Raw genomic sequence first — 20,733 nt, 5'->3', positions numbered from 1 at the left:
GGCCTTTTCCTTCACTCATACTCCGAGACATTCCTCCCTTACCGGCAGATGTCTGTTGCCATACCTCTTCTCCACTCACTGCCATCTTTTCCTATGGATTTAAAGTGTCACCTTCAATTTACTCAGACTTTTGGTGTCTGCTTACTTAGGGATATACTTGACAGTCCATTGCACTCTTGCAAATTAGGGTGGTGATGTCATAGGAGGTACACCATGCAAAACAGCAATAATAAGGTTACATTTGCAGACAAAGAGAAGCATTCTACTGTATGTCACTGAGGATGAATTTTTAAAGGAAAACAATTATCTGTTGGCCCATTGTTTTCTTTGGTTGCATGTATTTCACCGTCTTTAAAAAGAGCACAGCAGTGATCATAAACTGTTTATCATGTTTGTTCTCATCTGTTCTTATGTTCTCATGGACTTGTGTCATCATCTGTAAACCAATGCTATTCCAAGAATGTTTACTATGCCTACTTGTAAAACACGGCTGTTTTTACAGTTGCAATTTACAATTAATCTATTCATCTGTTGTCAACTACTGCAACTATTTTGATAATTGATTAATTGATTTGAGTTGTTTTCTAACGAAAAAAGTCAGAATTCTGTCATTGCAGCTTCATAAATGTGAATATTTCTGGTTTATTTCCTCCTCTATAACAGTAAACTGAATATCTTTGGGTTGTGGAGAAAACAAGACGTTTTAAGACATCATCTTTGGCTAAGGAAAACACTGATCAACATTTTATAGATCAAACAACTAATCGACTAATCAAGAAAATAATTTACAGATGACAATGAACTGTATGAATGAAAATGAAAATAATTGTTTTTGCAGCCCTACTTATTTTGCCAATTATAGTCAATTGGCCTGAACAAATTGGAAAACAACAAATTGGATGTGGAAGAATATTTGTCTTTTTCTTAAAATTGTAAGTCTGTATAATATCTAGTTTTCATATTCAATAAGAAGCAGATAAGCAGTGTCTATTATTGGTTTCATTTCCATTACCATAAGCTTCATGCTCTTGGTGTCCAGGACCTTGACTGGTAGTTATGGTTGTTAATTGTGTGTGTGTGTGTGTGTGTGTGTGTGTGTGTCTCTGTGGTTGTTTGTCTGTGCTTATTTGTCTGTGCAGTGTATTGGATGGCTATAATGGCACCATATTTGCCTATGGCCAAACGGGCAGTGGGAAGACCTTTACCATCACAGGAGGTGCAGAGCGCTACAGTGATCGTGGCATTATTCCCCGCACCCTTTCGTACCTGTATGAACGCATCAGCGAGGTCAGCACAGTTAGCTTGTTTTTCGATTAATTTAAGGTTTCAGTTTCACTGGTACATACAGGCCACATACATCGATATATCGAAGAAAACATCACATAATATCCTAATGACTCTCTATCATCATTAATTAATTAGTATCTACAGTAAATTTAAACTTTAGCTTTTTCTGTCTTCATGCACCCAGTCCAATGTTACCTACTTTATTTTTGCTCCACAGGACAGCAGTATGGTTTACACCTCACACGTCTCCTACCTGGAGATCTACAACGAGATAGGATATGACCTTCTGGATTCCTGTCATGAAGCATCTCGACTGGAAGACCTACCGTCAGTGTTCTTTTATTGGAAAATTTGCCAAACAGTTGCAACAGACATCCCATTACAAACACAAAACAGAAACAATTAGATTTATATAGTGTATATTTCACCTTGAAAACATGCACTTATAAGTGATAGAAACACTTATTTCAAAGTTGAAAAGACCAATCATCTCTGGCTGATTATACTCCCAGACACTTGTGGGTTTAGCTGAGCCTAATTCCTGAACAGCTATTTGTCGGCCTGGCCCAGAGTCAGCATGTGGTGAAATATGGAGACTCCAGTATTTACCACCTCACTACAAACTGCCAGCTAACATAATGAGACTGTGGGACAGCAATGGATGTGGTCAACCTGGTGGCAGACTCTGCCACTGGAGTGGTCATGTGGAGAAATAGCTTTTCATAGCTAGTTGCTGCTGCAGCTGGTCTGGGGGGAATTTTTTTTTTTGTATCCATCTACTTCATTTTCTCACTCAGTTGTCCTCCTCTGCCTCCCTTCCTACCTTGCCCTGTCTTGGAGACTGCCTCTATCTCACTGCTCATCCTGTTTCATCCTGCTAAATCCTGTCTTTTTTCTGCTCATCTTTCTTTGTAATTATAAATTCCATCTGTCTGGAGGTTTGTCTGTGGCTAATGTTATTTTCCCTTTTTTTGCCTAAATTTGTCATACTCAATACTTTTTCATCTCAAAGCAGACTTTGGACTTCCAAGCGCGATATCGTTTTGGTACATCATTTTGGTGTTTGTCTTGTACTTTCTTGTACTTGTCCCATTTCAGTTTCTTCTCTCCTTTCGCAGAGGATCCAGCTCAAGGTTTTGATACCCACAAATCACAGTCTTCTGGAAATAGACAGTGCCCGTTGTTAACCGTGCTGTGGCCACACTTGCTGATTCAAGGAGAAGCTGTGGCACTGACAAATGTCTCTCTTTAACTGCTGTCTACTTCTGTCTTTCACTACCTAACCCTCTGACATTCTTGCCCTCCCTTTTTCTTGTTTTACTTGTCTCCATCTGTGCATTATATCCATCATGCATCCAGAATTCCATCCTGTAAAGACTCAAAAGTCTCTTACAATATCTTGTAAATTTATTCACATCTATCATCTATCTTTGAGTGTAAAAATCCATTAATAAAACCCTGTTTTGGATTGGTGGGGCTGTTTAGGAAAATAATCCTGCCAGGTTACAGACATTTAACCTTTTTTTTTTTTTTTTACCAAACTATCTCAGTTACCCACACATTAACATAATTATCCACTTGTGTTCTTCAGTCACGTTACACTCTTTGACATCTCTATCCAGTAGCCATACTTTCACAACCCTGGTGGCGTGATTGAAATTATATGATAGGATCACAGGAGTCATTCATGCTGTGTTTCAGAGTGCTTGGTGTGTGCTAGAACCAATCAACTGTTAGTTTTTAAATGCAAGCCCCGTCTGCTTTCAAGTTATGAACCCCCAGATAGATAAAGCGCATGTGACAAACTGGGTCGCAGCCCACAGTGACTTGCAGATGTGGTTTGTTTGGATTTAAATCTGAGCAAGGCCAAGGCAACATGAGGGAAATGGATGACATAACTGAGATAATTTGTTTTTCATAATTGCATCAGTGTTGGATTATTTAGATTTTGACCTTTAATCTGTTTTTTTCCCCTCCAGAAAAGTAATGATCATGGAGGATCCAGATCAGAACATTCATCTCAAGAACCTGTCACTGCAGCACTCAGCAAATGAGGAGGAGGCTCTGAATCTGCTCTTCCTGGGTGACACTAACCGTATGATTGCAGAAGTAAGAAAGAAGGAAACATGCTTCTATCATCTAGAAATTGGAAGTCTTCCCTATTTTTTTACATGTGTGATCCTCAGCCAAAATACCTCTGACAACCTCTCAGTGTAGTCGTATTGACATCATTCCAGCGTTTCACTACAGTTTCAATGTCTATATCTGTAGAATATGTGTCACAGACATGAAACAAAATATACACAACAGGTGAAGGGCAGTATGTTTCCCTTTCTCTCTATATGTCTCTCTCTCTTTCTCTCTTTCTCTCTCTCTCTCTCTCTCTGCCTCTCTCTCTCTCTCTCTCTCTCAATTCAATTGAAAGTTTTACAACAATGTTGCCAAAGCATCAAAACACAACTTGTCCAAACATTCAGACAGAACATAACAAATAAAAACACAAACACAACACCAAGATTGATTTACATTAATTATGTGTACAGTATATAAAGTGCCTCCTCATTTGCGTGTGCCTGCGTGTGTGTGTGTGTGTGCGTGTGCGTCGGTCACTCACTGTCCCTCAGGTTGTGGCATGTTGACACATATTGGGCAGCAAAATATGCCCAGTCTCCTTCTCCCAGGAGTATTTTTAATTCTCTCTCTCTATCTCTCGACGCATCAGTTCATAAATGCAGCAGTCAGGCTCAATTGAACAATATTCCACTAACAGAAATTTATGACTTCCACTTGTAATCCACATACACTACATGTAGTGTTCTAAGTAATAATTGTATCCAGAATGCACAAATACATGACCACTCCCGTGGGAAGTGGCATAAAGGATATTTTTTATCAACACATGCATTATACACTCTAAGGTTACCTCAAGACCCTTCTAAAATATTATTTTGGTCCCCTGTGGTCTCTTTGACCATGTTTTTTCCCCAGTAAAATCAAGCATTCTCTTCGTAATTCTTTGTTTATGTTGTGGTGGTTCTTTTCTATGCTGGGACACCCAGACTCTCCATGCTGATGAGAACTGTGGTGGGTCAGCTTTTGCTTGGCAACCTGAGGTTTGAAGCAAATGACTGGTCTCATCTTATTTACTCGTGTCGCAAGTTTGTAAGTAAATAACCGGGAGTAAAAGTGAACAGGGTAATTAGATTTCAATCAGAGACTTGCTTTTCATTTTTAACCAGTCTTTCAAAGTCGGGTTTTGATGTCGCTGGGATTCACTTTAAACATTCTGAGGCCTGAACTGTTCAGCTTTCTGACAGTTTAGCTTTTTGCCTTACCTTTTGCCTTTTGCGTTTTGCCTTTTTCTTTTTCAGTTAGAGCGACGTTGTGACATATCCTAGACAATTGTTTTGTCATTATTATCATGGGCAATGGACCATGACATTATTGTATCGTAAGTTACTCTGCGATTTCCAACCCTATGGTCCACTGAATTAGCCCATTGCCAAAACAATTTGCATTTGTTTTTCATCTACCTTGAGGACCACTTCTGTTACACCTGGGTGTATATTTCAATGGAAACACATTCATGGATGTTATATTATTCTGTTGATGAGGTGTTGCACAGTTCAGCAGGGTGCTTCTGGGACAGTCAACCCACACAAAGACTATTGTGAACTTGTTCTCTCTGGAACTTCTTCACAAGAAAACTTCTCTTGAGTTCCAAGCAAACAAAGCACCATCAACATAGTGAATTTACCGCTGCCAGAAACCTCTCAGTAGTCCCTGCTCCACATAGACTCCCAATAAAATAAACAGTAATGCTTTCTTTCTCCTTTTGCCCCCAGCCATGTGGATAAAAGATGACACATTCACTCTACACTCAGCGGACAGTGAGCTCACCCGCTTTGAGACTTGGCAATCCCCTCTTCACTTTTATTGGACAGAAATAAAATACACCTTCTCAACTCCTCACCCTTCCTTCAACCTCTTCAGGAAACATTTCACCCATATGGTCTTTTTTTTCTGAATCCCTTTTTCACTTCTCGTCACATATGAGGATGTACATGTAGGATCTGGATCTTTCCCCATTTCTACATCCTAACTCCCTCTTGAACTTGTGGGGGTGAGTAGGATGCGTATAATATTAATATATAGTATTGTAAGTGTTTGGGGGTTGTAAGAGGGTCCGTTTATGCTGACCCAATGCAGTACTGTGTGTGGTCAGCATGTGGTGCATGTAAGATCAACATGTGGTCAAGTGAGAACTCAGGAGAATAAAGGAAGTGAGGTTGCATTGCCCTGATGTGTTTTCACAACTAAGACATATTTCAATGCTCCTGTGTGGACACTATTCCCTCTGTGGGTATTAACACAATGTCTGTAACCATTTAAATGTACAGGACATGCTGTACTTGATGCACTTTCCAGGACTTCCATAGAAATCTCTATATACATTTTCACCACGTGTGACGCGTCACACTTCCATTGAAGTTTCATGAGTTTTTCGAGCACCTTTAGCTCCTGGAAAATGCTGGTAAGGAGGAAAGCAGGAAGGAAGGAAGAATTTCTTGCATTTTAAGGGGGTACTCACACTGATCGGTGCTTGGTCCCTAATAAAGTTGAATCAATGCCTTATTAAATCAGTTACATAAAAGCTGACCATTATAACCTCCATAAGGACAGTATTCATCGTGGGGCGGTTGTATTACACTGCTGGCTGTTTGGAAATTGCCAAACTAACAGTATGGGCCACTTTTCAAGGTTGGACCTGGTTGCAGTTGGTTGGTGTGGAAAATAGCTGTCAGTGGGGTGACTGATGTCTCGAACATGGACCCTTACCTTTGACCCTGTATTCAATTCTATTAAGTATGTGAGCCCTAGTCAACATCTAAGGGATGCTTCATATTACTTTCAGGGATACCCTGAGGAGCAAACACAAAGGGAATTTGGACTGAGGAAAGAGATGATAGTGGTGGGTTAAGATAGTGAAAGATCTGTCATGAACTGTCTTGACCTTAACAAGAAGGTGTTGGCACAAGTCATGGAAATGGCCTGGAATGTTGATGATCGTGTTTTCAATCAGAGGTTTAAAGTAAGTCATGTCAATGTCTTAGATCAATGACCACAGATAGAACCAAATCTGAACCCCTAAGCCTTATCAGAAACTACCGTAATTAAAATTAAGTTGTAGTATCAAGATATAGCCTCCGTTTAAAATCTGTTATTTAAAACCAAAATCATGTGTCCAACAGAAAGAGGTCAATGATCAGCACTGTCAGGGAATGTCCATTTCCTCTGTTGACTCTCTCTTTGAGGGTGCCATGAGTATCTCCTCTAGTTAATAAGGTTTGTTTGTGCAGAGTGACTCATGTTCTATTTCTGTCTCCCCCTGGTTTCAACCTGACTTCTGCTGTTCCAGTGACCATCTGAAAAGCAACCTCAACTTTTCTAAAGCCGCCACCATGTGTTTACTGCTCATCGGTTACACATGGTGCGGCTTTGATTTTCAAACCAGCAGGAGCTTGAAAAAATAAGAATCAAAGGAAACATGTTTTTTGTTGTTTTGAATATGGAAAGTACCGCAAATGGAGAATAAAATTCCCTTCTTCTGTTTTTTTTCTGTCCAGCATGTGTACTAAATTTAGAAGATTCAAATTACTCTCACACAGAACAAAGAATATTGCAGCCTTTTCAGTGTTCTCTCACCACTCGACTCTCCTTTCTTCTCTCTTCTCTAGACTCCAATGAACCAGGCATCCACACGCTCCCACTGTATTTTCACTGTGCACTTATGCAGACGTGAGCAGGGCTCGGCCACCCTGCGGCGCTCCAAGCTCCACCTGGTGGACCTGGCTGGATCTGATAGAGTTAGCAAGACCGGCCTGAATGGGCAACTGCTTACTGAGGCCAAGTACATCAACCTCTCCCTCCACTACCTGGAGCAGGTAGCTACTTCTTAGACATATTTCTTTATTTAAAATAATAAATTGTACAAACAATTTAATATTTAAAATATAAATGTTGTTAATAATGAAACATATTGTGGTATACAATATTTTTTATTTATTTCATTTACTGTGTATGATATGGCACAGCAATTTTTGACCATGAGAAAAGAATAGTTAATTTCCTGTTCCTCCATTTCTAAGTTCATCATAATTCATTTTGTGCCAGACATTTGCCTTTGATTAATGGCCATCTTGAAGCTACTGCATGGACAGTAATGACCCACACTGTTGGAAAGACTAATTGCCTTTCCTTTCAGACATTATGTTAGGATCTGGCATTTAATTTCCATCCTCCATCTCTGTCTTTAGTTACATATCATTTACCCTTTTCACTGCTTTCTTCCTTCAGGTGATCATTGCTCTGTCAGAGAAGAACCGTTCCCATATTCCGTACAGGAACTCCATGTTGACCTCTGTGCTGAGGGACAGCCTTGGGGGCAACTGCATGACTACAATGATTGCCACTTTGGCAGTCGAAAAGAGGAACCTTGATGTAAGGACGGTCTACCTTAGGCCATGTTCAGACAGAATATTTTGTTAGATTACCAACAAAGTGAGAGGAAACAAGATTTTTGGAGTAAAATCATGTTCCAAGCCCTTTAGCCTTTCTAGCTTGCTCTGTCAGCACTGAATATGTACATTTTCTCTCATGAAACCTCATTTGGATTCTCTGCATATCCAAACCAAACAAAAAAATACATATATTTTTTTACATTTTTAAAGGGACAGTTCCAGTTTTTTCCTCTTACCTGTAGTGATATTCAGCTCCCACATTCTATTAATGAAATGTCTTTTTCCCCTCTGCTTACCAGTCACTGTTTTGCCACCATAACAATTTTCACTATCTGTGTACTTTCTCATCAGGCTTTTTCTACTCTTGCTCTCTCTCTCTGTTCTTTCTCTCATTCTTCGTCTTTCCCCCTTTGCCCTGACAGTCACACACAAACATACTTTTTTGCAGCTAGACGTTAGCATAGAATCTGATAATAAATCAGAGTATTGATGATGTGAAAAAATGTAAGAGGAGGTTCCACATTTGATAACAATTTATTAACACACTGCTTATTCATGTGAAATCATTGTTGAGTCCACTGCTAGTAATGTGGCCAAAACAGTAGTTAACTTGGCAAAAATCATAGCCTATATCCATCTATGGAAAAACAGACATCTGTTTGAAGCCATATTTTAAATTGCATTAAAGTGCTTAAGCATAGTCAACGTCTTTACTGCCTCCAAATTCATGTTGCAACTTAAACAGAACAAAACAGAAACAGACGTAATGAAACATAACGTAGTAACTGTCATGCTTCAGTCCGCTCTGCTCTGTATGAGGAGCCCTGTGCAAGGTAGTCTCACATAAGACCTATACCTCCACAGATTGCAGCTGTATGCCTGGGGTAAACAGACAGAGAAGGAGAGAAATGAGTGTGACGGTAAATGACAGCAAAAAGCAGTAAACATTCACAATGAGGTACTGAGGACGTCATTTCATGTTTACATCCCATGCCTCTTCTCCATGAGTATATGCACATTTCCTTCTGCATAGTAATACAGTTGGCAGGTGTTGTGGATTATCTGGAGAACAGTGTCATGATTTCTGGAAAGAGACAATGCTGTTGAGTTTTTTAAATGTATTTTTTGGCATGTTCAGCCTCGCAAGCCGAATGCCATCTAGTTACATTATATTCGGGAGGAGGCAGACATCTCTATGGCCGATATCCCCAAAACTCGGCAACACTAAAACAATTGGTAACACTTTGCAACGTTGCAACTTCACAATAAACAGCTGCTTGATAACGCATCTCATTGGTTTATAAGTGAACAAAACTATACTTAGTAACTATAACCATTTATTAATGATGGTTATTATAAAGTGTTACCAAGCAGTCTAGAAGGATAAATACCACTACAGGGTAGAGGAAAAATATGTGTATTCTGCTTCATAGAGAGTCATTAGGAGTACAAGTCTTCCCCTCAGGCAGAAAAACAAATATTAAAACATTTTTTTAAATCTGTTCTCTTCAGGAGTCCATCTCTACATGCCGCTTTGCTCAGCGAGTGGCTCTCATAAAGAATGAGGCCATACTGAATGAAGAACTGGATCCTGCCCTGGTGAGACAGCCTGGCACTCACAGCACTCCTCTAGTCACTACATTTGCCACAATCACACCACTGGGACATGACTTAATGTGCTGTTTCATTATAGACCCTCTTCACAGCTTCCAGATCTTAAATTGATCAAGGAACAAGTATTAGTGAGAATCCAACTTCTAAATGTAACTAAGTGTAACTCGCCATGTGTTTAAATGTCACCTTTAGGTTTCCAGTACCAAACTAGTTTTTCCAGTGTCAGTCATTCTGAAAAAAGCCGTTTTCCACTTTCAGCACATGGACTCCTGTCTGTCTTGTGTTATTTAGACTGCTCACAGGTCCTGTTTGCATTCTCTCTCTGTCTTGTTTACATGCCTCCACTTCTGTTATGGCATAAATAATCCTAATTTGAAAGCAAAATCTTGCACACTGTCTAACTTGCAAAGATACATTTATTTGTGCCGTTTCAGTACTAGTCCTTCATCAGGCAAACAGTTTGATGAAGGTCTAGTACCGAAACATCGCAAATAAATGTATCTTTGAAGTTAGAAAGTGTGCTAGATTTCTGCTTTCAAGTATTTTTTCTATTCTAAGCACACGTTGCATGCATGGAGCCACAGAGCAATTCCTGCCCTGTTCAGATTTTAGGATGAAGTGTAACTTTTTTTAAAATGAGAGTGTGCAGTCTGCTTACTCTTGTTATATTTAGTGTCTATACACTATGAATACATTATTTTAATGGTAAGTTAGAGACGAGGCCAAAGTAGGAGATGTGCAGCAGAGAAAGTTTTGGCAAGAATACTCTTGGATTGTTGCTACAGTATGTGGTTACAGAGGCCACCCAACAATTAGACCTTACACATTCCTCAGTATCTGCCTTTTGCTACATATTACTATACATTATATAATGACAAATAATGACTCAATAACATGAGAGACTGCCAGGGCAGTTTAGCAAGGTTAGCCCTTGATGAGGGTTTCCCTCCTTTTTTTCTGCCTCTTACAGTACTTGTCACACCTTCCCCTATTGTAGTGTGCCAGGAAACAGACCTGGTAACTAGTGTAAAGGCCCCTGTGGGGATTTACAGTAGTAAGTCATCATAGCGATATCCGCTTCCTCCCCTCCCACCATGACCTGCCTGAGGATCAACTGCTACTGTATTACTGCCGCTGAGACTTGGCTGGCCACTTGCAAACCCTACAGAGGTATTTTTAAGAGAGTCTGCGGCCGGCTCAGTAATTGTGACAGTGTCTGGCTGCTCCCAACCGGGTCCGGCACAGTTACAGCTCCAGGCAAACCCAAACTTCGTGGGCAAACTTCTTGTCTCCATTTATGACTTTCTAGTGTGTTGTTTTCATTTTGTTTATTGCTCCCGTCTCTCTGTCTCTGTCTCTCCCTCTATCTCCATTCTTGCTTTACTGAGAAAAAACAGTAAAGTCAGCAGTGCAGCTTGCAGATTAGAATGATGTCATTTTCTGTGGTTTGGGGTGACACTCAGACTCCAATTCTTGGCCTGCCCCAGTCTAAAGGCACATTGTCTATTGGACATGCCAGCTGTGGTAATTGATTTGAAACCTGCAGTTTGACTTTCACAATCTTGCAGTCAGTGTTTGGTACATTGTTCAGACCACACACTGCCTTAAAGGATAACTACCGTTTTTTACAACCTGGACCTTATTTCTAGCATAAAATACAATCATTTACTCACCCAGATAACTTTGGTGTCATTTGAAGTCGTTCGGACGAAATTAGATCCAGTGGAGCGCCGATATATCCATATAGTGCGATTGATCCGGGCACTGAAGCGCAGCCTCTATGAGCATTATCTGCTGCGAAACTAGTTCATTTCACCAATATTTTGTTACGATATGCTAGTGCTATTCCCCTCTGAGTCCGGGCTCGTCTGTTGTCAACATCCAGGGTCTGTAGGTTGACCTACTACCTCTGACCTGGAAGATGTCATCTCTGAGCTGCGCGCGCACCCGCGACAGCCGGCTTGTTTACCTGTAGCTGCTACTGCTAGTTTGACCCCGGATGTTGATAACAGACGAGCCCGGACTCAGAGGGGAATAGCACTAGTGTATCATGACAACATATTGGTGAAATGAACTAGTTTCGTGGCAGATAATGCGTTATATAGAGGCTGTGTTTCAGTGCCCCGTCACTCGCATTATATGGATATACCGGCGCTACACTGGATCTAATTTCGTCCGAACGACTTCAAATGACACCAAAGTTATCTGGGTGAGTAAATGATAATATTTTATGCTAGAAATAAGGTCCAGGTTGTAAAAAACGGTAGTTATCCTTTAATGGTCCTGTACTGTAGCCTATAGGCTACTAAATCAGTGATGTTCATAGGTATGCATCCTGTGTCTCAAACGCATTAAAAATCTGAAGGGACACAGTGAACTCACTATCCATGCGTCGAGGGGATGCACTGTATTTTATTGTAATGTTACACTTTGAACAACAAATTCTTATTGAAAAACTTGCTATCAAGACACAAAAAAATCCACTGGTCACTGTTTCTGACCATCTACTCATTGTGTACCTATCTCATTCATCGTGACATGATACTTTCTCCTGCAACAAGACCAATCTTTGACACACAGATTTAAAAAATCTAGATACAAACTTGGTATTGGTGTATAAACTAACTGGGCCACTGTCAGGAATAATTAGTCGTGATCGATCCTGTAATCTCTCATTTTGTTGCCCTAGGCCAGATTAGGATTTGGTGCCCCTAAAATTACAGCTTCTCTCATCAGCTATCCACCATCACATGTTGGATTTTTTTTGACTAATGTGGCAGCTCATATAAAAGCAAATTTCTGGTTCCCTTTATATATAATCCCTCATTGAGATGTTTGTGAGTGGCATACTACATAATATATATATATATATATATTTATATATGCATTCGAGGTGGATCCTGTGGTTAGACTGCAGTGCTTACAGTTCACTGTAAAACTGGGTGGTTTTCTTCTTCTCAGTGTAATGTTTCAAACTTAATTGTGTTTGTCAGTACAGAGAAAGTAACACATACAGTACATACAATACATTTAGTGCTGCTTTTTCACCATCACCTTAAATTAACAAATAAACCAAAAATTAAAATTCGGTCATTATCTACTAACCCTCCTGTGGATGGAAATTCGGGTCAAGTTTTGCTGTCGACAAAAACTTTCTGGAGCTTCGCAGCTAGTTGCAGCATTCTCCTAAACAACGGAATTAGATGGGGACTTGTTTGAGAACATGGAAAAAACAACAAAAAAAACCAACATAAAATGGCTCCGTATAGCTTGTCTGGTTGGGTGCACAAGCTCAGTCACACATCATCCCTGTGCATTTTTGTGAGCTTTTATGTTTTATCCTGTTTTTTAAAAGTACTCACAAAGTCGGTCTACGACTGACTGGCTCATCAACTTTCAGGGGGCAGCCCTTGATATGCCAGTGTTTCTTTTATTTGTTAAATTTTTAGATGCAGTTTCAGCATTCAAGAATATAACCATGATTATGCTCATATAACATCAAACACGAGTTTAATACTACAATTTGTCATAAATCACACATTTTTATTGGGGGCCCACTGGCTTTCCCTGGGACCCACTCATATGACAACCTGTGGGCTCAGGGACTCACTATATCGAAAACCTACAGTATCAACATCACTGCTAAATGCACTTCCTGATAGCCTGAACAGCAGGAAACCAGCCAGACCGGACGAGGCATTTAACAAGTCTCATGGATGGGGAAAGAATGAGGTGTTGAAAATGACCTGTGATCATAATGAAGTCAGCCACAGTGACCATACCATATAAGGTTGGCTGTGCTGATTCATCTAAGAGCACTTAGGTCAGTCTTAATCCTCCATTTAGACCAGGCTGATCCTGGTCTGCAGTCAGAGGCAATTTTCAACAGTTATTAGATCTTCTAAAATGCCTCCCCCATCTCAGTGTTGCAGTTATTTTAAGTGTGTACTCAAGGGAAAAGCTGAAAATGCCATCAAGTTATTATTCTGTAATTCCTAAAGGGTCAAAAAAGTTGATCTAAATGTGCCTAGCTATGCAGCTAAGCACAGGGTAATAGGAGGCTGGGTGACCCTCCAAAACATGGACTCTCCCTTCACGTAAAGATACACACACCATCTCACTTGAGAAGACAGTTTTGATTAGTGCATATTTGTGAGTCAAACAGAGACCTGCTTATAACCCACCAGCGAGACATGTTTGGTAAGCAGGTGTGAAAATTCCTGTGGATGGTTGCTTTCCCTGGGTCCCTCGTCTGTCTCATCCAAGTCGCGTTCATTAGGACAGGAGGGAGTTTGTATGTGTAGTGGTGTAGTTAGGTCGAAAATGCCTGTGTTTTTGTTTTGGGGATAAAAGACTGCCCATGTTTAGGTGTAGTGGGAAACTATGACTCCTCTTCCCTCATTAAAGGAGGCCCCATAATAGCAGCATGTTTGTGAGTGGCATACTACATAATACATATGCATTTGAGGTGTAACCTGTGGTTAGACTGCAGTGCTTACAGTTTACTGTGGGTGGTTTTCTGCACAGGGTGGATAGTACAGTATGTATTCAAGAAGAAAATGTGTAATTTAAAGTTATGTCTGTTTGTACAAGTCAGTGTCATGTTTGGTAGTGCTTTTTCAGCATCACCTTAAAGGAACCGTTTAACCAAAAATGAAAATGCAGTCATTATCTACTCACTCATGGACATTTGGGCCAAGTTTTACAGTCGACAAAAACTTTCTGGAGCTTCACAGCTAAACAGAGTTGCAGCTAAACAACTGAAGTAGATGGGGACTTGTTGCAAAAAACAATATAAAATGGCTCCATACAGCTTATCTAGCATAATCCAGTCTGCGGAAGCCCTGAGATCCCAAACTGTTTTGAAAAGTAGTCTTTACACCTTTTTTTTTAGGCCTAGGTCTTTACTAAAGCTGCTAAGCTGAAAGCATTAATGTGCATCCCATCTGGAGTGGGTGCATGAGCTCGTCATGGGTATAAATAACGACTTTTCAAGTCAATTTGGGATCTCTGGGCTGTCAAGAGACTTGGATTTCACCGAATGAGCTGTATCGAGCTGTGTAGTTTCTTCAGTTTTTTTTTTACATTTCAGAACAAAACTCCGTCTACTTCAGTTGTTTAGGAGAATACTGGAATACTAGTTCGCTGAAGCGCCTCAGAAATGTTTTGTCGACTACGAAACATCACCCATTGGCATACGGCTGAGTAGATAATGACTGCATATTCATTTTTGGATTAACTGTTCCTTTTACAATATTCATTTAGCACTGTTTTACTGACATGGGTTTCCATAGGACATGCTGGCATCATCAGTCACATGAATCAGTTTTTTATTCAGAGTGTATGGAAGCCTGCCGCCGTACTGTGGTACCAGTGTGGGCTCGGGCACTCTGAAATAGACTGCAGAATTCCGCTGACCAACAGCTGGCGGTCAGGATGCAGCTGGGAGAATTACATCAGACCATGGGTCCCAAAAAAGAGATACAGGGAGTGGCTCTGCTGAGGGATGATCAGCTATGATGTTCAATGTTAAAAAATATGATATGAGGTGGATTAGGGATGACATTTTCTTTTAGTTTGGTGGCACCTACCCCAAACCACACTGCAGGTCTGTTTCTTCTCAAGAGCACCTTGAGTTGACGATGTTTGACTGTATGACTGCTTTTGGCTTTCCAGTTAGAAGAAGGTTTGCCATAATAGGCAGTTCTTTTCTTTGATGACTCAATCTGACCTTTGACCTTGATTTAGTTTTCACTGAACTTTAGCTCCTAGCAGCTTGGTGTCAGGAGTGTCACTGTGTGACTCTGGCACACAGTTGCCACTTTCTCTTGTATTTGTCTCTTCTGAGACAGTTCCACCAATTCAGTCTGCTTTAGTATTTTGTAACGCAGTCAAAATTCAGTGGTGATTGTGAAGTGGGATTTGTACTGAAGAGAGAAGTGTGTCATCATAATAGAGTATGGGCAAATGGAGGTAGTTTGACTGTAAGGTGAATAACAGTGCAGGTATTGCAAAAGTAAAGTGATCAAAAAGTAAAAAACACTGCAAGAATAACTATTACTCTGGAAGACATAATGCAAACTGAAGGTAAATGTATTGATAAATACAAAAGCAGACTGTGCATGATACAGCATTTTCAACAACATACACAGTAACTGTCAGTCCAACAGTGCAAGGTGATTGAAAGTAAGGTAAAACAGTGCAAGGATTATGATTACTGAGGAGAATATACAGTGAAATACACATTGAGGATAAATAAATACAGTACATACAGTATATACATATGTGTCTTGAGTTGTTTTTCATGTGTGTGGCCCCTTTAATCATAGCACTTTAAGTTCAATTTATGGCACACTGCACGCAACTTTTCAGCTTCAAAACAAGAGCATGTGTCAAGTGGGCTCACCTCTAACCTCCTGCACTTGCTCCTCTTGCTGTGGACCAGGGGATTGAGGATTTATGCAATTGAACGGGTCTGTTGGATGAATTAAAAATAATTAAGCAACATTATGTAGAAATTGGCTTTTTGTGAGATTTGGCACTCCCCACAGTTTCAGAGTGCACCACTGTCGTTGTCAGAAGTAATGCAGGTGCTAAATATAAACAAAACTCATTACTTCGTGACAATGTAATGTCTTGCGAACTTGTATCTTGAAATAAACATGTCTGTAATGCCTGATCCTACCCTCTCACTGAAGTAACATAGTGCAGAAACAAGTGAAAAGGGGACACCATTCACCCATTCATCAAGTGATAAGGAGATACCATTTACCCTATTACAAGACACTGTACCATCAAAATGATTTTGAAGCTGTTGTTTTAAGGTAAAAAAGTTACATAATGTTGCTTTAAATATGAAAAGCACTATTAATGAGAGGTCTAAGTGAAATGCACTCGGAGGTGCTTCATACAAATAATGACATTGTTAACATTAGCAAGTAATACCTTTTTACTTCATCAGCATTACCTTTGAAACAAATAACATTTGCCTTTATAACCTTGCAGCTCCTGTTTTAAATTGCACACATCTCATTGTCAGTAAACACATACTAAGCTAATACACTAATTTAAAGGGTAACTCCACTGATTTTACACATTAAAGTGTGTTTACAGGTCTGCAGGAGTACTACTACTTTGTGAAAAAAGAGGCTAGTATAGAGGCGTTTGTGGCTCCAAAAGAAGCTGTATGTAATCTGATAAATTGCCTCCAGTGATCCCCAGTACTAATCAGTGGAGTTATGTTTATTGGTGCTCTCACATCCTATGTCTTCTAACCATTTCTTAGATTACAATCTAAGAACTTATTGAAGAAGCTATGTCTGGATTTATATTTAGCTTTTATATGTATACAGTAACCAGACCCGGGCAGTGGTTACTAACAGCAACCAGCCTGTTGGCTCAGTGTGCATGGCCATAACCAAACACGTGCAGACAGACAGCAGCTGAGGGTTTTCTTTTTTTTTTTTTTGCCACCATAGCTGTTTAATGCTAATCTATGTTGTGCTTCCTGCATTTTCTCACTGCCTCATTGCCTGGAATCACTTAAAGTATGTCCTCGAAATGCTTCAGTAAGATAAGCTACAAGATCATTTTCAGAAGGACTGTCTCATCCATTGGCAGCAGCAAAGAACCCTCTGCCTGTGTGTGTGTGTGTGTGTGTGTGTGTGTGTGTGTGTGTGTGTGTGTGTGTGTGTATGTGTCTGTTTTTTACTGTAGTTGCAAATTTGTTTAAGTGCTTTTTGACAATGTGTGTATCTGCTTTTTGTTTGTGTATTTCAGGTAATTGCACGTTTGAAGAGCGAGATCCAGTCTCTTAAGGAAGAGCTGGCCATGGTGACAGGAAAACAAAAAGATGACCAGCTCACTGTGGAGGAGATCCAGAAGTATGTCACCTCCTCATATCCTCAATCCACTCAGTTTCTCATCATACAGTAGCCTAGAGATTTAAGCATGTTATGCTATCTTGAGATTTAGAGATTACTGATGAGGGGAGACAACAAAGTCACTCGAAATGAAATGGAGTGTTCTAGAGGCGATATCACAGGTTGTACAATGTATATGTGTGTACTGTACGTCTATAGTGATGTGACCTTGGGACAGTCCAGACGTGTATTTTCCAGGATTGGCCCCGTCAGCCTTCTAGGATGCTCAAAGTGTGTCTCTAACAGTCTTTTTTTTGGACCCTTATCAGTATTTGTGATTCATGAGCAGTGAAGTTGAAACCTTGTTCACTGAGGCTAAAAAGGATCTAATGGAGTTTCCCAGGACTGTGTTTCAGCCAGAACTGCTTTATTTCTGCTCACATACTCAAATGGCAGAGGGACCCTGTCTGTCAGAGCCAGCATTCAGGACGGAGGTTCCATCAAGCACCCGTCCAGTGCTGATGTTTTTACACTCAGTCCCCCTCTGGCTCCCTAAGTTCCCCTTTTTATTATTTTCTCTCTACCCGGGTGATTATCTTTAATTTCCCCGTTTGTGGTCAAACTCTCACAGAGCAGGTTTAATGATGTCTGTTGTGACCACATTCAGTGGACATGCTGAATTATTTGTTGCTGTTTCCTCTCTGGTTTATGCTTGACTGATCCCCAGTGCTGAATGATCGCACATATTCTGGCTTACTTGTTGTCACATTTCCAAACGCACATACTTCCTCATACATACACATTTTTGCCTAACCAGAGGACTAATCTACTGCCTTCAGTGCTTTGTAAGATTCAGTATTAATCCATTCACAAAAGGTGAAGCCAATTGAATTATTGTTTTTCTGAATAGAATATTAGTTTCATATCACTTTTAAAATTATTAGTTTCGACCCCCCAGCTTTTACCATGTTGAAAATGCACCTATCCACTCTGTGCTCTTCTCAGATTGCTGTGTGTATGCTTCTTTATCAAATCTATTCAGCTTTCTGTAAGCTTCTTTAAGAGAATTGAGAGAATGCCCAAGTTTATAAAATTAACGTTAAATTAACAAAATGTTCACAGCTATCTGGCACCCAGGCAGATGTCACATGCCACACACAAGCATGTTGCTACATTAGCTAGTCATTGATGCCAGGCATCGTGAAGCATGAAACAAAAAATCTTTGAATTTACATATGTATATGTATATATATATATATATATATACTGTATATATACACACATATATATATATATATATATATATATATATATATATATATATATATATATATATATATATATATATATATATATACATATATATACTTAACAAAAAAGTGTAAAACAACTGAAAATACGCCTTATATTCTAGTTTCTTCAAAGTAGCCACCTTTTGCTCTGATTACTGCTTTGCACACACTCTGCATTCTCTTGATGAGCTTCAAGAGGTAGTCACCTGAAATGGTTTTCATTTCACAGGTGTGCCCTGTCAGGTTTAATAAGTGGGATTTCTTGCCTTATAAATGGGGTTGGGACCATCAGTTGTGTTGTGCAGAAGTCAGGTGGATACACAGCTGATAGTCCTACTGAATAGACTGTTAGAATTTGTATTATGGCAAGAAAAAAGCAGCTAAGTAAAGAAAAACGAGTGGCCATCATTACTTTAAGAAATGAAGGTCAGTCAGTCCGAAAAATTGGGAAAACTTTGAAAGTGTCCCCAAGTGCAGTCGCAAAAACCATCAAGCGCTACAAAGAAACTGGCTCACATGAGGACCGCCCCAGGAAAGGAAGACCAAGAGTCACCTCTGCTGCGGAGGATAAGTTCATCCGAGTCACCAGCCTCAGAAATCGCAGGTTAACAGCAGCTCAGATTAGAGACCAGGTCAATGCCACACAGAGTTCTAGCAGCAGACACATCTCTAGAACAACTGTTAAGAGGAGACTGTGTGAATCAGGCCTTCATGGTAGAATAGCTGCTAGGAAACCACTGCTAAGGACAGGCAACAAGCAGAAGAGACTTGTTTGGGCTAAAGAACACAAGGAATGGACATTAGACCAGTGGAAATCTGTGCTTTGGTCTGATGAGTCCAAATTTGAGATCTTTGGTTCCAACCACCGTGTCTTTGTGCGACGCAGAAAAGGTGAACGGATGGACTCTACATGCCTGGTTCCCACCGTGAAGCATGGAGGAGGAGGTGTGATGGTGTGGGGGTGCTTTGCTGGTGACACTGTTGGGGATTTATTCAAAATTGAAGGCATACTGAACCAGCATGGCTACCACAGCATCTTGCAGCGGCATGCTATTCCATCCGGTTTGCGTTTAGTTGGACCATCATTTATTTTTCAACAGGACAATGACCCCAAACACACCTCCAGGCTGTGTAAGGGCTATTTGACCAAGAAGGAGAGTGATGGGGTGCTGCGCCAGATGACCTGGCCTCCACAGTCACCGGACCTGAACCCAATCGAGATGGTTTGGGGTGAGCTGGACCGCAGAGTGAAGGCAAAAGGGCCAACAAGTGCTAAGCATCTCTGGGAACTCCTTCAAGACTGTTGGAAGACCATTTCAGGTGACTACCTCTTGAAGCTCATCAAGAGAATGGCAAGAGTGTGCGAAGCAGTAATCAAAGCAAAAGGTGGCTACTTTGAAGAACCTAGAATATAAGACATATTTTCTGTTGTTTCACACTTTTTTGTTAAGTATATAATTCCACATGTGTTAATTCATAGTTTTGATGCCTTCAGTGTGAATCTACAATTTTCATAGTCATGAAAATAAAGAAAACTCTTTGAATGAGAAGGTGTGTCCAACTTTTGGTCTGTACTGTATATATATATATATATATATATATACACACATATACATATACATATATATATATATATTTCTGGCATTTCAAAGATGATGTGTCTTCTCTTACAAAATATTGTACATATCACTGAAGGGCTTTCTCCACAATCAAACTTTGTATCACAAAGCCACTGATGACTCGCAGGGCCCTGAAACAAGACCGCTATATTTGTTTTAAGCCCTTTGTCATGTAATCCCAGCGGGTTTCCATGCTGCACATGCTACAACAGACATTGACATGCCTTGGATCTGTCTGGATGGCTGCCTCCTGGTCCTTTCCAGTGGCCGGTGGCCTGAAGAACCAATGTTTGGACTAACATCCAGTGATAGTTTATCAACAGACCTGGAGCTGGAACACACATTTAAGTAAATAGTTTTCTTTGACCGGACCCACATTTTAAACATTAGAATCACTCCTTGAAGGTAGATCTTAACTGTTTGAGTGCCTGTTGAGCGTGTGTTAAGTGTGATGGAGAAGGATTGAAACATGGAATGTGCCACTGATCTAAGCTTTGGTAGGTTATTAGGAAGTCTCTGCTTGTTTGTGTCTGTTTGT

At 40.2% G+C, this 20,733-nt stretch overlaps 1 protein-coding gene across 1 annotated transcript in view; it reads left to right on the top strand.

Moving 5' to 3' along the window:
- kif6 (kinesin family member 6) overlaps positions 1 to 20,733 on the top strand; it is an 87,004-nt gene that overhangs the window by 9,171 nt on the left and 57,100 nt on the right. Inside the window, exons 4-10 of the mRNA XM_084381667.1 lie at positions 1,140 to 1,287; positions 1,505 to 1,614; positions 3,267 to 3,396; positions 7,026 to 7,232; positions 7,645 to 7,788; positions 9,321 to 9,407; positions 17,202 to 17,305. Of these exons, the coding sequence (XP_084237793.1) occupies positions 1,140 to 1,287; positions 1,505 to 1,614; positions 3,267 to 3,396; positions 7,026 to 7,232; positions 7,645 to 7,788; positions 9,321 to 9,407; positions 17,202 to 17,305 (930 nt within the window). The remainder of the gene's footprint in view (positions 1 to 1,139; positions 1,288 to 1,504; positions 1,615 to 3,266; positions 3,397 to 7,025; positions 7,233 to 7,644; positions 7,789 to 9,320; positions 9,408 to 17,201; positions 17,306 to 20,733) is intronic.

The sequence above is a fragment of the Pagrus pagrus genome (genome assembly GCF_965226575.1).
Source record: "Pagrus pagrus genome assembly, chromosome: 18".
NCBI lineage: Eukaryota > Metazoa > Chordata > Actinopteri > Spariformes > Sparidae > Pagrus > Pagrus pagrus.
The sequence above is the reverse complement of the archived record's forward strand: the minus strand, read 5'-3'. Positions and strand labels throughout refer to the sequence as shown.